This window comes from Culex pipiens, chromosome 3, assembly GCF_016801865.2.
Source record: "Culex pipiens pallens isolate TS chromosome 3, TS_CPP_V2, whole genome shotgun sequence".
In the NCBI taxonomy this organism is placed as follows: domain Eukaryota; kingdom Metazoa; phylum Arthropoda; class Insecta; order Diptera; family Culicidae; genus Culex; species Culex pipiens.
Genome location: NC_068939.1, coordinates 111,942,469 through 111,961,179, shown reverse-complemented (window position 1 = coordinate 111,961,179; position 18,711 = coordinate 111,942,469). Strand labels below are relative to the sequence as shown.

Here is an 18,711-nt window from a genome sequence, read left to right as displayed (position 1 = left end):
GCCTACTCGTCGTCAAAGTTCATCCGGCTGAAGCTGCGCCGTCGCGAGATGAGCGTTGCTGAAAGAGTTTGAAAGTAAATGAAATTGGCTAGATACTAAACACATTCTCAATTGGGTCCTAAAATGAAATTTAAATTTGTGATATTCCTGCTCATAACGATAAAGCTTATTTTTCTGAGTACAATGACCATTTGAACGACCACAAAGGATTTAAAATGGATTTTTAATTGAATTTTAAAAAAATAACTTCATGGTCCTTCTTGACAGAAAAGGTTCTACTTGACAGCTCGTTCCAAGGGGACCATAGTTTATCAATCGGAAAAATTTTGTCTTGTCAATTTTTTTTTGCATTAAAATAAAAAAAAAGTGATTAGAAATGGGTTTTAATCGTGTTTTTTTACCGTTGTACCTAAAAATTTACATAGGGCTTTAGTACCCAATACTCACCGGTGAGAGTCGGACGCCTACACACCAATTTCTCATTACTGAATTCATTTAAATTTACTGTAATCTGCACTACTAAAATTTTCAGCAAATGAAAACTTGCTGAAATTTCAGTAAACTTTGACAGCTCCATACAAATTTTAACTGAAGTTCAGCGAAAAACTAACTGAAAATTTCAGTAGTGCATTTTTTAGTAAATATTAACTGAAAACGAACATCAGAATTTGCTGTGTAGGTACAAGGTTTGTAAATACTTTGCAAGGAGACCTGTATGAAACGTCAGCACGCGACTGTCAAAGTGATTAAAATTCTAAAACAATGTAAAAGGGCCGTTGTGAGTTTGAAAACAAAGAGTGTGTTCAGAATCAAGTTCTGCTGAAAGGGATACACTATTTGTTTAAAACCCCACATCAACGGCCCTTTTGCATTGTTTTGCTAGAATTAGTCATTGATTGAAGTTTGTTTGTTTGCCACCTTATAGAGCATTCTACGTGCGTATGTATTGCGTCTACAAACACGAAAATAAAGTGAGGTTAAATTTTGTCAGCCAGCATAACCAAATGGTGCGCGTATACGCGAAACTTCATAAAGCTCTATAGAGTTATCTACGTGCGCATGTATTGCGTGTACGTACACGACAAAAAGTGAGGTTAAATTTTGTACCAGCCAGCAAAACAAATGGTGTGCTAGTGTGTGTGAGATCGGGCTTAGATAGCTCTATAGAGTTATCTACGTGCGCATGTATTGCGTGTACGTACACGAAAAAAAGTGAGGTTAAATTTTGTACCAGCCAGCAAAACAAATGGTGTGCTAGTGTGTGTGAGATCGGGCTTACACGCAAAATCCAGATAACACAGATCTGTGTAAAAAAATTACACAGATTGTTGTTCAGTTCTAGCATTTATAATCTGAGTAATTTTTTTACACAGATCTCTGTAAAAATACACAGATTTTTGAAAAGCCGTTCTTTCAAATCTGTGTAAAAAACAGTTGTCATTTTTTATCAGGCGCCATTAAAGTTCTTCGTCAAGCTGGTAAGTTTTATTTCTCTAATTGAGTTATTTCTTTATTTAAAATTAGTTTACTATTTCAGACTTTGGCCATCTTCCAAACTTTAACCAGTACCCAATGAAATGATTGTTTGTGGAACCTGGTAAGAATGTTTCTAGAAACTCTGAATACCTAACCTAACCTTGATTTTTCTTTCTTAGTTTCCAGAATATTCTTGTTGGTAAAAGTAAAAGTGGCCACAGGTTCCGGAAGCCAGCTTGGGTGGCACTTTACGACATCATCCTCGTCGTCATTGTTATGTTGTTTTCGTCGCTAATCGGGAGAAGCCAACTCTAGCCCAAAAATTATGATAATCGACAGTCACAAAACGGGCAAAAGTGCATCAAATGTGGCCAAAAATATTTTGTTAGTATATTTATTAGGTCAATAAACGTAAATAAATGATGTTTTATTTTTAAAATCAATCGAAAATCGTGTTTTAATTATAAAAACGTTTCTTAATCCACCAGAAGGTGGTTGCTGCCTTCCTCCTAAAAGCCTTGCAACCACACACTACGAAAGCTTTGGCTAACGCTTACTTAGTAAAGACACTATACATCTGAGTGCTGCCGTCTCTGATAAATTTAATGAACTATTTGCAGAACATCTGCAGTGTTTGTGAGCGTGCAGCTATCCGCCGGAGCTTTCAAATTATGTAAATAATGACCCTTTTTTGTATCAACCAAAACAGTTTTTCGAACATAACTTTTTAAGTACTGCACCAAACCGAATGAAATTAAAAAAAGACTTAAAGAACCTGAAGGCGAATCCAAAAACATAGATCCGGACAAAATCGGTCGAGCCAGTTCCGAGAAAAGTGAGTGAGAAACAAAATTCTACGTCCATCCACACGCACAGACATTTGCTCAGAATTTGATTCTGAGCCGATATGTATACGTAAAGGTATATCTTGGAGGCTTATTTAAAAAGTTCAATTTTTGAGTGATTTTATAGCCTTGCCTCAGTGAGGTGAGGAAGGCAAAACGGCAAAAAAACCAGGTGCGATAAAAATTACCCAGATCTGTGTAAAATTTTACACAGATTGATGGTTGAAAAATTACACAGATTTGACAGACAACGGCTGAACACAGATCTGTGTACAAGGCTTTTACACAGATTCTGTGTATTCCAGGTTTTGGGCGATCTGTGTCAAATTTTACACAGATCTGTGTTATCTGGATTTTGCGTGTAGATAGCTCTATATCATTTCCACTGTGCGCCTGCCATTTCCAGTTCCCACCTTTTTCTCGCCACCTTGCGAGTTCGCTCGGTAAAATGTCCAACTCCCCTCGCCCGCAGCCGGCACGAAACTCGATCGCGGGGCGAATTTCTCGCGGACTTTTGCCACACTCGCGACAACCCGACGTGTGGTGCGCTTCAAAAGCAAATATGGCAGGCAGAGGTGGACATGATAATAATAGGTAAATTTCATTACATTTTTGCACGATTTATTCTCACTCGCGCCGCGTAAAAGTCCCGTCAAAATGTGCGCCCCGCCGGGGGCTTTCGGTGGAGCCCGAAAAGTGCCACCGCCGGCCGGAACCGGTCGCGAAAAAGTGCTTTTGCCGTGTGCCGAGCTCGTGGTCGAATGTGTGCTGATTTCGGAAGTGTCTGCCGAGAAGGAGGATGGTCCTTTTTTTCTCCCAGTGGTGGTGGTGTGATGTGAGCTCCCTGACTGACTGACTGGTGCTGCTGCTGTCGGCGAAAATTACGGCATTGGTCCCAAAATAAGCAACACCGTTACAAACAAGATCGAGAGGAGGAAAAAAAACCGGGGGCTAAAAATAATTCCGCTAGCGCCTGTGGCCACCCCTTGGGACCGGTCGCGCCGGATAATCCTCTTGCATAATGATTTGTTTATCCACACACGCGTTTTTGACCCTCACCGTTTGATTTTCTACGAAGGGCGATGTTCATGAAATTGACGAGGTGGCCGCCACCTCCACCCCGGTTTTTCCCGCACCCATACATCTGCAGTTCCACACCTGTGCGCTGGCGGCTGCCAAAACTGCCCACCCCGCCTGCTGCTGCTAGTGTGTGGGGTTTTGGTGTTGGATTTCATTGAAGCAACGAGCGAACGAACGAAAAAAAAAAGTTTTCTTTAATCATCCACATCCCGTTGAGGCGCTGCCAGAGTGGTCGATGAGAGTGGAGTTTTTCATTTTTATCAATGAAAGTGCTTCCTTTAATTGATTCAAATGTTGTATTGCATTGTAAATTAAATCCTTGCCATGGTAAATAGATTAATAAGAAAAGTAAAAACAATCTATGGGGCAAAATTAATTATTTAAAATAATTGTAGTAGTGCGCCTGCAAAAATGAGACAATATTATATGTTGACCCTAGTCTGCAGTTGAAGACTGTTAAAGTCGACCTCGGCCGCATTTCCTGAGAGGAGAAATGTGTCATAACGCCTTCCATCGCATGGTCCCGGCCTCAGTAATTGTACCGTCGATAGGTCATTCCAGGTGTAGTAATCGTCTCCTGGCGGTTGGAATCGCTTTCCGAAGGTCTTCAGTTCGAATCCTGGGGTGGAAGGTTCCTTGGAATAAAAAGGTGCAGTTGGTTATGCTACACATGACCAGCATGACGAAGAAAAAAGCAAAGCAATCCTTTTTATAGACCCCCGGGTTTTTTGTGGTCTCTGTTGCAAGTTTCTGCTCATTTCCAGGCGTCCGAAGGTTATGTGTGGTGAGTCACTCAAAACCTCTTTTACGCTAATGGACCGACGTTTTACTTCCCCATCCGATAGAAGGCGTGATCAGGCAAATCTCGTCTCGAAAAATGCCACCGGGTCCGCCTGGGATTGAACCCAGGCCATACTGGGGTGAGAGGCTACCACGCTAACCACTGCTGCCATGACGAAGAATGTTCGTTGAAATGCTGGCAAAGGGGACTTTGCAAGCGGAGCTCTGAAATAGGAATCGAGGTGAAATCAATCGAATTTCCCTCACCACTCGAAAGTGACCAAGAAAAACTGGTTGAGCTGGTAGAATTCATCCGCAATCGAAATATTTATGATGTCTTCCCTGGTTTAGCTGGTGGCAGAGATGCTTGAGGTAGGGGAGCGTTCAATTATTACGTAACGCAAAGAAAGTGGATTTTTGGACCCCCTCCCCTCGTAACAAAATTTCCATACACATCTTTGTATGGAGCGTAACACGACCTTCAACCCTCTCCCCCTAGGTGGACGGAAACGTTCAACGTTGTCTTCTCGATGAGGAAATGTTTTTGCAAGGCTGTTGCCAGCAATCGGTGACTGCAATGTAAATTTCAACAGCAAACGTTTAAAAGCACTCTTCAGGGCTCGAATTAATTACGGAAGAGTTATTCTCAATTTTATGTGAAAGATTCTAGCAAAACAATGTAAATCGGCCGAAGCTGGAGTGTAAACAAAAAGTCTATCCTGCTCGTTCCTTAAGTAAACATCAACTGAAGTGAGCAGGATAGACTCTTTGTTTACACTTCGTCTTTGGTTGATTTACATTGTTTTGCTTGAGTTTTTTTTCTGACCCAAAGTTTTTCGTCGATTTATTACCCCCTGCTAAGGCTGGTACAAATTTTATTTAAAGTTTTTGTTGTTTATATCCTTTGCATTTTTCGAGACGAGATTTGCCTGATCACGCCTTCTTTCGGATGGGGCAGGGGGGGGGGGGGGGGGCAGAATGGACCGCCTAAGGGAAATGCACAAAAAACCATAGAAAAACATATTAATTTATGAGTTAAGTGTAGTAGGCTTATGCTTTGGAATGTTCCCTTCAATGTTGTATACCTGGTTGATGAAATTTTTTTACTTAAAACTATTTTTGACTTTCCAGGGTGCGGGGCAGAATGGACCACCCTGCGGGGCAGAATGGGCCACCTTAGAAAACAAGCCATTTCTTCTAATACAACGTTGAAGGGTGATAAGAAATTACTTGAGGGACCTTTCCATTATAGTTTCCATGAAATTTGATCACTTTTATAAAAATAGTAGCTTAAAAAACAAAGATTTTCGAAAAAAAGACACTATTTTGACAACTAAGCGTCGAAACAACTAAAAAATCAACTTTTGTTGCATTAAACGTGATTTGAGAAGCTACCAGGAGTGAAATAATCCATTTAGCTCAATTTTTTTAACTTTTGATTGTTTTTATAAGGCAGGAAAAGGGTGGTCCATTCTGCCCCCAAGTGGATTTTAATTTAACACTTCCACCACCAAGCCTCTTAATGATTTTAAGGTTCCGTTGTTGTTTGTATACATTGGTAGTAACATCTAGTATCGTTATAAGCATTGAGCAAACTTTTTCAAACAATCCAACTTTTCAGAAAGCTTATTTAAGAACCTCGAAATAAACAACATTTGCGTGGTTTTGTCAATAAATTTACATTTTTGCTCATAATTCGAAAAAATACAATGAAATCAAACGTCGTTTTCGGTATGGTGATGCTATTTGACGTCCTTTATAAGACCCTTGCCTTACAGTTGGTCTAAATCCATTCTAAAGCCCAAAACCAAGGGTGGCCCATTCTGCCCCCCTGGTCCATTCTGCCCCCCTGCCCCTATAGCAAGAGAATCACAAATATGGGTGTTAAACTGCTAACTGGGGCGATTAGGGACATATAAGGCGAATAGGAACCCACGGGACAATTATGCGTAGAAACACAGAAATCGGTCGAAAAATTTCAATCGCGTTTTTCTCAGTTGCACTTTTTTGAACATGGGACAATTATGCGTAGAACGGCAGTATACATACACTCAGAAAAAAGAACTGGCAAAATCCATAAGAACGTCTTATGACCTTTCGACATCAGGATTTTATTCGGATGTCATAAGATTTTCTTATGGCTGGGAGGGGAAATTTGACAAAGCCGTCAATTAAGATTTCCATTGAGTTATCTTATGACATTCATAGATGGAATTGTGTACAGAATATATGGCAATGATCATGGAGATCATATTAACAAACATTGTTATTTATACCCATTTTTTCTTATTTTTAATTGAATGAAAACAAAAATTGGTTTAACCCTGGGCTTTGTTATAATGAGTGTCATAGGTTTGATGCTTGTTTGGCAAAGAGTATAATTTGATTCGATGTGGAACTAAAATCGAAGTGTTCAGTGTATTGCTGAAGCTTCCATTTTTACACATGGACACCACTTCATGCTGCGAGAACCCACTTTGGCGTAGTCTCAGGGCTTAATCGATGGCCGGTAAGCTGTCATCGAGACAAGGAGGTTCTCTGATAGTGGAAATATCACATTTGTACAATGAACCGCTACATATGTGATTTTTCCCTATCTTAATGTGGGTGTCAGGTTAGGATGCGGGTTTAAAAAAATAGTGTTTGTAGAATTTAGGATTTTAACTATAAATATCAACTTTTTATACTTTGCCTTTAGTTATTTAGGGACAAAATTAGGAATAGTGAATTTAGTAGTTCTATCAGAATCGGTGATTTTCATTCAAGTAGCATAAAAACCATTCTGATTTGTCAAAATTTCCATAGAGTCTCGATCAATCAATAGTGAAATGATATCGGACTAAATTCGTTGATCTGTTGAACTAACGGTTGTCGGATTATGATTGTATCGACTATTGTTGCGAATCGAGGATCTACTGGAATTCTGACGAACAAATGGTCGTCTCTTTTTCAATTCACGACTTGTAAAATATGAACTGTTATTCATTTTTTTAAAAGAAGTCAGACAGGTTTTACAAGAAACGTTTTTTTGGCTATTAATTAAAATGTCGGGGATTTGAGATAAGAGTAGCTTTCGGATAGGTAACTTTAAATCTTGTATTCAATTCAAGTTAGGTAGTTATCCGCAAATGAATATTTGGACTTGTATGAATAATTGAACATTTTGGACTTATGAATAACACACAACTGTGCATTTATTCTAGAGTCAGATCCATACAGCGTCAGTGTTTATTTGGTCGAAGTGTACTAATTCATTGGCAGATCTGATTCTAGTTGTAATGTTCGACAAGACTACTGACGGACGTGACAGGACGAGGGCCCAGTTTAGAGGTTTCGACATCAACGATGTGCGGCTGGATCACCCTCCCAAAAAAAAAAATGAAAACAAAAATTGGTTTAAATTTTAAACGTACATATTTTTTTAAGTGTCGTAATATAACCAAAACATCATTTCCTTTTTTGCTTCGAGGAGATGTTTTTTCCGTATCTTCCAACCGGATGAATGAACCGGAGGTTGAATTTCGTTCGATCCGCAACCTTAATCGATTCTGATGGGCGCTCCGGCCCTTCGGGATGACCGCGTCAATCAAACTTAACCCTTCTTCGACCAGCCGCTGCTCGGAAATGTCCTCACCAATGCTATTCTCCGGATCCTTCTGGAGAATGCTGAGGAGGGCCGCCAGCGGAACCAACGGCCGTTGATGTTACCTAAAAATACCAAAACAAAATATTCAACTTCGAACCAAAAACCACGAAACACCCGCCACAGAACTTACCTGAGTCTTGGAGGTCGCGGTAAACAAGAAAATGTATTCGTCCGATCAGAAACTCATAGCGGCGGCGGCAGCTTTGTGAAGTAGTTACCGGAAAGAATTACTGGGCGATTTGGAGTCGCGAGCTTTCAAAATTGTCTGCTCGATCCGTCCTTTCGCCATCTTGAAATGTCAAAAAAATCACACTAGCATCTTACGCGAAAACCATTGAAAAATTACAGATGAATTCCATAAGAATTTCTTATGAAGTCCACAGTCTATCAACAGTGGACCAAATACATAAGTAAAGTTTAGTTGTAACCATATGAATTTAAATTGACGGTCATAAGATCGTCTATGAAAATCGCGAGAGACTAGTGGATACTCAAATCAAGCAGCACATAAGATGTAGACTTATGAAAATCTTACATTCTTTTTCCTCAGTGTATCTATTAGAGTGTAACAAAAATGACTTTTTGGCGGGCATTCAAGGGTTTGTTCCGGTGGGCATACTGAGCCCAAATCCAAAATATGAGCTTGATTGGACGTAACAGGAGCTGGCGCTCCGACCTTCAATTTTAAATGGGATTTAACCCGTAAAAAAAGATTTTTTCAAAAATCTCTTTTTTTGAGGCATTTTGGCCACTGAAGCGTTTATTTTCAACACCATTGACGTGTAGGCCAGATCCTTGCGCATCTTTTGGTATATATAACATTGAAATTTGGAGCACCCTGGAGCTCGGTACAGACCTTCAAAGTTTGGCATTTTTTCGAAAAATCGGCCCCGGCAAAATCAAATGGCGTCTAGGGCGTCGCGAGACGCGACGCATATCTTTTTTGCCGGGACCGATTTTTGGAAAAAATGCCAAACTTTGAAGGTCTGTACCGAGCTCCAGGGTGCTCCAAATTTCAATGTTATATATACCAAAAGATGCGCAAGGATCTGGCCTACACGCCAATGATGTTGAAAATAAACGCTTCAGTGGCCAAAATGCCTCAAAAAGTGACATTTTTGAAAAAATCTTTTTTTACGGGTTAAATCCCATTTAAAATTGAGGGGCGGAGCGCCAGCTCCTGTTACGTCCAATCAAGCTCATATTTTGGATTTGGGCTTAGTATGCCCACCGGAACAAACCCTTGAATGCCCGCCAAAAAGTCATTTTTGTTACATCCTAGTATCTATCAAACCCTGCCCCTGACTACATTCCGGAGCCAAAAAGAGAAAGAGTAACTCGGGAAGGCCAGAGAATCCAATACCTCAGCCGGGCTAACGATATTTTTTCGCTGTCGAAGGCAGCTGATTGGATAAAAAGCAGTGCAAGTCTACGTTTGTCATAAGTTCATCAATTTGCAAATGGGCAGTTGCAGCCAACATCATTGGAAAATTTACTTATCTTACGGTGCGTTCGTTTGGGCTAACTGAGCGAGGTTCCTCACTCAGTTACTGGTAGCTAAAGTAGTTAAGCCGTGACATAGCCGAAATGGCTTTGAATAACACAGTCTATGTTACTTCAGTTCTTTGAGAGGTACTTGAAGTTCACATCCGTGTCAGGGAAGCGCTTTTGGAGTTGGCAATTTTATGTATTTTAGGAACTTGACGATGTCGTGTTGTACGGGAAGTGTAATTTCGCTCCAAATTCTCGGGATTTCAAAAATATTTTAAAACCAAAAATTGTTTCGAGAGTAAAACTATTTTGGCAATGTTGAATGTTTAAGGACAGCCCAAAACAAACATTAACACGTCCTTCATCGTCCTTCATTCCAGATATGGTGGCGAGCGGGCTCGCAGACCGCTGCCGACGGAGCCGCCGTACATCGCGTACGTCGGCAACCTGCCCCAGGGCGTCGTCCAGGGCGACCTCAACAGGATATTCAAGGACTTTACGGTGAAAAACATTCGCCTGGTCAAGGACAAGGAAACGGACGTCTTCAAGGGCTTCTGCTACGTCGAGTTCAGCACGCTGGACGAGCTGAAGGAGGCGCTCGACCTGGACGGGCTGATTGTGCTGAACGACAGCACGGCCGCGCTCCGGATCGACATCGCCGAGCAGAAGAAGAACGACCGGTGAGCGTGTTTTTGGGGTTGTTGGTTTATGTTGGATTTAATTTGAATAATGTTTGTGTCTTTTTTAGCGGAGGCTTCACCAAGCGGGGTGGTCCTCAGGGTGGAGGTGGAGGTGGCATGCCGAACCGTGGTGGCGGTGGTGGCTTCAACAATAAGGGAGGCCCCGGCGCTGGAGGTGGACAGAATAATAGACAGGGTGGCGAAAGAGGCTACGGTAACGACAATTATGGAAGAGACGACTTCGACAGGAATCGCGGACGTGCTAATAATTTTAATGGTGAATTGGTTAAATTACAATAAGGATGTAATTTAAAAATATGTTTATTTTAGATCGTGGGCCAAACCGCGGCAGATACGGCAACTTCAACGAGGAAGGACGTGAAGGGGGCGGTCGGGATGACTGGAGCCGTGATGGCCCCGGCGGAAACGACAGAGGGGACAATTATAGCCGCGAAGGAGGAGATCGCTACAGTCGATTCGGCGGTGGCGGCGGTGGTGCTGGAGGTGGTGCTGGCGTCGGACGTAGAGATAATCGTGACAACGATAGAAGAAAAGATCAACCGCAGCATTCGGCGGCGCCGGGGCTTAGTCTGGCGGAACGGGACGCCGGTAGACCCAGGTTGAACTTGAAGCCACGTACCGTGGCCGCTCCGTTGAATGCGCTGGCAGAAACTAAGCAGGCGGCTGCCATTTTCGGCGCTGCCAAGCCACGCGAGGAAAAAGTGGGTCCCGACGGAGCCGATCCGGAAGTTTCTGCACGTAAAACGTCGACTTCCTCGTCGGGCGCCGGCGACGATAAGAACGGGCCGAACTAAAGCTTTTTTCTTCTTCTTTAGTTTACGATAACGTTAACGTTCAACTCCTTTTTATTATTTCTTTTGTCAAACGAGAGCGAAAGTAAACAGTTTTTACTATAAAAAGCAAGAAAATAGGAAAGAAAAAAACAACCAGCAAGATTGTAATGTGAAGCTTACGTACCCATACATGAAAATACATGCATAAACAAACACACACACATAAAGAAAATGAAACGATGCAACCTAACGTAAACAAAGTATGTGTTTAATTTATATTTTGAGTTTTACGCTTTTTTTCTACGATTTAATACTAATATTAAAGAAAATTAAAAAATGCAAAAAGAAGGAATGAAATACAAAATACTATGTAATTATAATGCAAATAATTATGGAAAAGCAGTAAAAATATATTAATTACTATAGCACATTGATATATTTCAAACCCTAAAAAGATTACTGATTAAAAATGAGAAGAAAGCTGAAACTGAAAACTTACTCTAAGGACAAAAAAACTAAAGTAACAAGAAATACCTTTTGAGCTAGTAAATCACACACACACATTAAATAATAACAGACGAGTCGAGATTTTTGCTTTGCATTCTATGTTTTCCTAAGCTCTCAAGTTTGCGTTGGCCGTCTTCTGTTTTATCAAGATAATTGAGGAATGCAGTGCTTTTAATTAAGAGAATACGTGAGAGTTATTAATTAAATCAATGGCGTACGAACCGGGCGTTTTGTAGAAAATCTCCCGCGTTCCTAGAATTTCCACGCAAATAAGCATAATTTTACACAAACACACCAATAAACACACACACACACGCTGACGCTGATAGCTTAACGCAGTGGAAAGTGACTTTATTTTCGGTTTTATTCTGCGGACACCAACCGCCGTGGGGCGGATTGTGAGTTTTCCACAATTTTTTTTTAAAATACTTTTTCTTTCGTTTGATTTCATTTGCCGCAGGGAAAAACACCCGACCTCACACACAAACACAAACCCACACTCCTTATTGTCTTGCATGTGTTCGCGATTCGTTTTTTGATCGGTTGAACCAAGTGTTTTTTTTTCTTTTGCTTTCGGGAGAACTAAATTTAAAGGCAGACATGTAAAAAATAGTAAGGCATATTATACACTCTTATGTTTAAGTGTTGTTGAAATAATTACGAGATGAATGAAAAAGCTGAAAATGGATGAATAAAATGATGATACAACTGATACTTGGAAAATAAAAACATGCTCTTTTCTTTCTCGCCGATAAACCTGAAACACTCTAGACTGGCAATTAATTAACAACTTCTTGAAACTTTCTCAACTATTGAAAGATTAATATATTTTCAAACGATGCAATCTGCATAAATTCGTCAATCTAAGTTAAAAAAGAACTCCCAGTATTCTTTCCCCTAATCCAAATATCCGCACGAATCGGCGTGCTTAAACATATCGGCCAGCCGGCGTCGTCCCTCTTGAGTTTTGATATTTTTCAGCAGCCACACCTGATCGATCGGAACGGCCTCCTCGCCCTGAATCTGGTCCAGGTCGGACACTTCGCTCTCGTCCAGCAGCGAAAACGGAATCGACTCGATGCCCATTCCGCACCCGAACCGGGCAAATTCGTGCAACTCCTTCTGCAGATCCGCAAACGGGAACAGCTCCTCCGGGTCGGAACCCAGATCGGTCAGCATGTCCGACAGACTCTGGTGGTACGCCTTCAGCAGCTCTTCATAGTGAGCCTCCCGCAGTTCCTGGGTGGTGCACGAGTAAATGAAGAAGGAAATGTCCAGCGCTGGGGATGAATACCGCGCCAGCTGAAAGTCGATCATCTTGGCCGACGTAGGAGTACCATTGGCATCATACCGGAACAAGAAGTTGGGCATCCAGCAGTCCCCGTGGTTGATTACGGAGTTTTGGTTGCGCGTGTGCGTCAAATAGCACATTTTTTCGTACAGATCGCAATCGAAGAACTTGTGCACCTTCGCTTCCAGCTCGGTTCCACCGTAAACCTGGCCGACGGCATCCTTGGCGATACCGACTTGAATTTTCTGGAAGTTGCTGTACCAGGACTTGTACTCGCTGGCGTAGTAGGTCTCCTCGATGTTCTTCACCAGAAAATGGAATGTCTCGGGCCGTTGGTCCTTCATCGCTAGGGACATGGCGTGGAAACGACCGATGTTTTGCATGCATAGAATGCACTCGGCCAGGGCCACACCGTCCTGTCTGTGGAAAGAAATGATAAACAGAGTTGCAATTTTCAGCATTTAAATGATGTTTTAAAAAAATGCATTGCTTTAGTTTTATGCTTTTTTAACATAAATTTTGACATTATAAACAAAAGAAAATTCCAGTTATTTTATTTGAGCAGTTCTCTCCGATTTCGGTCATTCGATTTTTTTTTGTATTTTTTAATCCGACTGAAACTTTTTTGGTGCCTTCGGTATGCCCAAAGAAGCCATTTTGCATCATAAGTTTGTCCATATAATTTTCCATACAAATTTGGCAGCTGTCCATACAAAAATGATGTATGAAAATTCAAAAATCTGTATCTTTTGAAGGAATTTTTTGATCGATTTGGTGTCTTAGGCAAAGTTGTAGGTATGGATATGGACTACACTGGAAAAAAATAATACACGGTAAAAAAAATTGGTGATTTTTTTTATTAAACTTTTTATCACTAAAACTCGATTTACAAAAAAACACTATTTTTAATTTTTTTTATTTTTTGATGTGTTTTAGAGGACATAAAATGCCAACTTTTCAGTAATTTCCAGGTTGTGCAAACAATCTTTGAGCGAGTTATGAATTTTTGAATCAATACTGATTTTTTCAAAAAATCGAAATACTGGTCGCAAAAATTTTTCAACTTCATTTTTCGATGTAAAATCGAATTTGCAATCAAAAAGTACTTTAGTGAAATTTTGATAAAGTGCACCGTTTTCAAGTTAAATCCATTTTTAGGTGACTTTTTTGAAAATAGTCGCAGTTTTTCATTTTTTTAAATTAGTGCACATGTTTGCCCATTTTTGAAAAAAATATTTTTGAAAAGCTGAGAAAATTCTCTATTTTTTGCTTTTTTGAACTTTGTAGATGGGTCGTATAGATGCTGAGATATTGCAATGCAAAGTTTTAAAAACAGGAAAATTGATGTTTTCTAAGTCTCACCCAAACAACCCACTGACTAACATTTTAAAAGGGCATAATATTGAATGTTTGGCCCTTTTGAAATGTTAGTCTTGACTTGAAACTTTTGAAAATATTGTTTTCGAAAAGATCGGAAAAATTAACAAATGTTTCATATTTTAACATTGGAAATCGGACCATTAGTTGCTGAGATATCGACATTAGAAAATGATGGATTTTTTGGGTGAGACTTAGAAAACATCAATTTTCCTGTTTTTAAACCTTTGCATTGCAATATCTCAGCAACTAAGGGTCGTATCAACAAAGTTCAAAAAAACAAAATATAGAGAATTTTCTCAGCTCTTCAAAAATATTTTTTTCAAAAATGGGCAAACAAGTGCATTAATTCAAAAAAAATGAAAAACTGCGACTATTTTCAAAAAAGTCACCTAAAAATGGATTTAACTTGAAAACGGTGCACTTTATCAAAATTTCACTAAAGTACTTTTTGATTGCAAATTCGATTTTACATCGATAAATGAAGTTGAAAAATTTTTGCGACCGATATTTCGATTTTTTGAAAAAATCAGTACTGATTCAAAATTCATAACTCGCTCAAAGATTTTTTGCACAAATTGGAAGTTTCTGAAAAGTTGGCATTTGATGTCCTCTAAAACATATAAAAAAATAAAAAAAAATTAAAATTGTGCTTTTTTGCAAATCAAGTTTAAGTGATAAAAAGTTAAATTAAAAAATCACCAAATTTTTTTTACCGTGTATCATTTTTTTCCAGTATAGTCCGTATCCATACCTACAACTTTGCCGAAGACACCAAATCGATCAAAAAATTCCTTCAAAAGATACAGATTTTTGAATTTTCATACATCATTTTTGTATGGACAGCTGCCAAATTTGTAAGGAAAATTATATGGACAAACTTATGATGCAAAATGGCTTCTTTGGGCATACCGAAGGCACCAAAAAAGTTTCAGTCGGATTAAAAAATACAAAAATTAAAATTGAAGAAAAAAGACCGATTTCGTAGAGAATTGCTCATTTGTAAAAGCCAAGTGAAAGCAAAAATTACTTTTTGCTTTCACAAATAAGTTTCTAGTACAGCTACAACTAAAAGATGGCGATTCTCGAGATTTTTTATTTCCCGGGATTCGAGAGTTGCACTTATGAATTACCCGAGAATTCCCGTTATCCGGGAAATTTATAAATATTTTTTTTACCGCAAGCATTTTTCAAATATCAAAGAGTCAAGAAGTAACAAAATAAAAACAAAATTTCAATGAAAATAAACCTGCCATAAGTTGGAAACGGAAACGAATAGCCATTTTCAGAATGTTATAGAATGTTAGAATCATATGTTTGCCTGGTTAAACATTTATATCTATTTCCATCCAAATCGCCGTCTGCCACTTAAAAAAATCTTATCTACCAATACTTTTGTGGAAAACTTGCTTCTCATTAAGCTATGTATAACATGATTTCTGGTGAAAACGCATTTTTGAAGTTGTAACTGCATTTTTGATTGCTGATTATTATTGTTTACAGCGATAAAGCTTATTTTTCTGAGTACAATGACCCTTTGTACGACCACAAAGAGTTTAAAATGGTTGGTTCAAGGTTTCTGGGGACCCCAAAGTTCCTATCAAATTAAACATGTGCTGTCATTTTTGCTAACACGTTTTTATGCCACTCAATTCCGTCTTATAAAGTTGTAAGACTACCTGCAACGCGAAGTTTTATAATTGTTTTAAATTGCGAGCAGTTTTAAATATTTAGATCTGGCGAAAATGAAACTAGAACACGATGCTCGGAACGCGCTGATCTAAATGTTGTTTCAAATAAATTCATTTGATTGTAACCGTATGATTATCAACATAGCATCATACTGTGCGTGTAAGAAACCGTAAATATCTCTACACAGCTTATTTTGTTTGAGACTGAGTTCTATTCCAGTTCCAAATCGTCACACGTTTGAAACAAACTCGTCGAGCAGTTTTATTCCTGATTCAAAATACTGCTCGAAAAATAAAACTGCAACTCCGCGTTGCGGGTGGTCTGTTTCAGTTCTATTTGAAAAATGAAACAGCTAGAACAAAGTAGAGCCGCGTTGCAAGTAGTCTAAGGAATCGTATCTTAAGTTGGTATTACTTTTGGGAATCTTTGCTTTGACAAACTGATAAGGCTCATATCTGTGTAAAAGTTTACTTTTCATACATTAATAGCATATTCATGTCACCTTCCAGATAATGTTACTTAAACACTTTTTTTTTTTTTAATTTATATTTATTTTGATTTTCTCTTCCATGTACATTCATTCAGTTAAAATATTATTGAGTGTCCAATCACAATCGATGACTTTTCACCTCAATTTTAAATACAAGCAACTTTCATTTATTCATGAAATATTGTAGCTTTCGCTATTCAGTGATTTCAAATGTAGGAGGTCCTACATGTACAAAAGGGAAAAGGGATACCTTAAAACTAACTTATAAACTATATAAAGAGCGGATCAATGCAGCTGAAGACTGCAATGATTTTTGTCGAAATGCATCAATTATCTTATTGGACATAACATCCAAAGTGTCAACTTCGGCTAATTGATGAAGTTCACTGGTGCTGAACCAGGGAGGAAGTTTCAGAATCATTTTCAGAATTTTGTTCTGAATCCTCTGAAGTTTTTTCTTCCTGGTTAAGCAACAGCTTGTCCAGATCGGCACAGCATAAAGCATGGCAGGTCTGAAAATTTGTTTATAAATTAACAGTTTATTCTTGAGACAAAGTCTAGAATTCCTGTTTATAAGTGGATACAAACATTTAATATATTTGTTACATTTAACCTGGATACTTTCAATGTGATCCTTGTAAGTAAGATTTTTGTCAAAAGCAAGTCCAAGATATTTCACTTTATCCTCCCACTTTAAATTTACCTCATTCATCTTTATAATGTGATGACTTTTTGGTTTAAGAAAATCAGCCCTTGGTTTGTGAGGGAAAATAATAAGTTGAGTTTTTGCAGCATTTGGAGTAATTTTCCATTCTTTCAAATAAGAATTGAAAATATCCAAACTTTTTTGTAATCTTCTTGTGATGACACGAAGGCTTCTACCTTTGGCGGAGATGCTTGTATCATCAGCAAAAAGTGATTTCTGACATCCTGGGGGCAAATCAGGCAAGTCAGAAGTAAAAATATTGTATAAAATTGGACCCAAAATGCTTCCTTGAGGGACGCCGGCACGTACAGGTAGTTGATCAGATTTGCTATTCTGATAACATACCTGCAGAGTACGGTCCGTCAAATAATTTTGAATAATTTTCACGATATAAATCGGAAAATTAAACCTTTTCAATTTCGCGTTACTTAAACACTACTTATACGATTTGTTCTATCAGCTTAGAGTGCCACGTGGTCTTATAAAGTTCCACACTTACCTTGACGCTGAACCGTAGCCAAATTGCTTCAAATCTTCCAACGCGACAAAATCATTCAGTCCATCCGAGAATGCAGCCACACACCTAGAAAAGAACGTGATTATATGCTATTATTCAATTGTTCACTCAGTCTAAGGCACTGTGCAGCATTCTTACTTGCTAATATCGTTGAACGGATTCTTCGGCTGCTTCTCCTTTTGGAACTTGTAGAACTCACTCATGACCACGTTGTAAAAGTTGATTTCGTTGCGGAAGAAATCCGCTGACCGGAACGTTTTCCGGCGAGCCACATTCTTCGGAATGCACTTGACCACCAGATTGACCTTGAGGGCCGTATCACCCTCCGCCTGGCGGCTCGTTTCGTCCTCGACTTCGATGCGGAACACCTCACTTAGGTATGAGTCTCCCTTACCGAATTGACCGTCCGCGAATCGCCAGGACGTGCACTTGTTACCGCCGTAATCCTTGATGATGCCATTCAGGACGGCCTCGTTGAATTTGGGCGAAACAACGTCAAGCTGCATGGTCGTCGACGACATTTTGTGACACTTTGAGATAATTTCGATGTGCGACTGCTATCAGCTTGAGCTACCAATTCGGTGGACAATCCGGGGTTGTCTATAGAGTTCGAGATCTTGCCGACGGCAGGTTGCTGGGGACACTGATAAAGTTCTGCCAAAGAGGCTATTTTTATGGCCTTATCTGCGTTATCGGTCAATATTTGACCGTATATATCTTAAAACAATATTCCTCTGGCGAGCAGCAAAGTCAAGTCTATCGGGACAACGGCACACAATTAGTGAATCTAACTACAAGCTTCAGCGGCTCAAGCCGGCTTCGGTAGCTTGAATTGAGAAATGTTTGGGAGGAAACACTTAGTTTAGGTAGAGAAAGAATTAGAAACCGTTACATGGGGCGGTGTTGTAATGAGCTTCTCCACTAAACTCTTGAAATTTGAAAAAAAATGTGGAGACGCATGGTGTTCAAAAACACATCCAGAAGATCCCAGTCACGGCGTTCTAGCAGGATTCTAGCAGTGTTCTTACAGAGGTGGATATTCTAAGGGCATTCTAGCAGAAATATTTCATCATTCTAGCAGGATTCTGGCAGAACCAGCTCTGCTAGAATATTTCGTGACAGTGATACAGATGAAAAAAAAATCTGTTTGATAAAAAACAGGTACATCTCAAAACGCCCCCCTATTACGGTTTGCGATGTAGAAGTGGGCTGTGTTTGCTTGAATGAATGGTGGCATACATACATCCCACCCGGCTAAATACAAGCCCACTCTGTGCTTACAAACATCAACGCTATTTCGCTACACGTCACACGAAATTACCAATCCAGTGTAATGGCA

At 39.5% G+C, this 18,711-nt stretch overlaps 2 protein-coding genes across 2 annotated transcripts; one reads left to right on the top strand and one right to left on the bottom strand.

The window, feature by feature from the left end:
* Positions 1-2,770: 2,770 nt before the first annotated feature.
* On the top strand, positions 2,771-10,945 carry LOC120425929 (eukaryotic translation initiation factor 4H-like). Its single transcript, XM_039590550.2, has 4 exons — positions 2,771-2,915; positions 9,699-9,998; positions 10,067-10,275; positions 10,329-10,945. The coding sequence occupies exons 1-4, from the start codon at positions 2,884-2,886 to the stop codon at positions 10,811-10,813; spliced, it is 1,026 nt and encodes a 341-aa protein (XP_039446484.1). The 5' UTR covers positions 2,771-2,883; the 3' UTR covers positions 10,814-10,945.
* A 684-nt stretch (positions 10,946-11,629) lies between these two features.
* LOC120425928 (uncharacterized) lies at positions 11,630-18,155 on the bottom strand. The gene is made up of 3 exons (XM_039590549.2): positions 17,511-18,155; positions 17,355-17,438; positions 11,630-13,010 (listed from the first exon to the last, which is right to left on the bottom strand). The coding sequence occupies exons 1-3, from the start codon at positions 17,891-17,893 to the stop codon at positions 12,197-12,199; spliced, it is 1,281 nt and encodes a 426-aa protein (XP_039446483.1). The 5' UTR covers positions 17,894-18,155; the 3' UTR covers positions 11,630-12,196.
* Between the last annotated feature and the right edge of the window lie 556 nt (positions 18,156-18,711).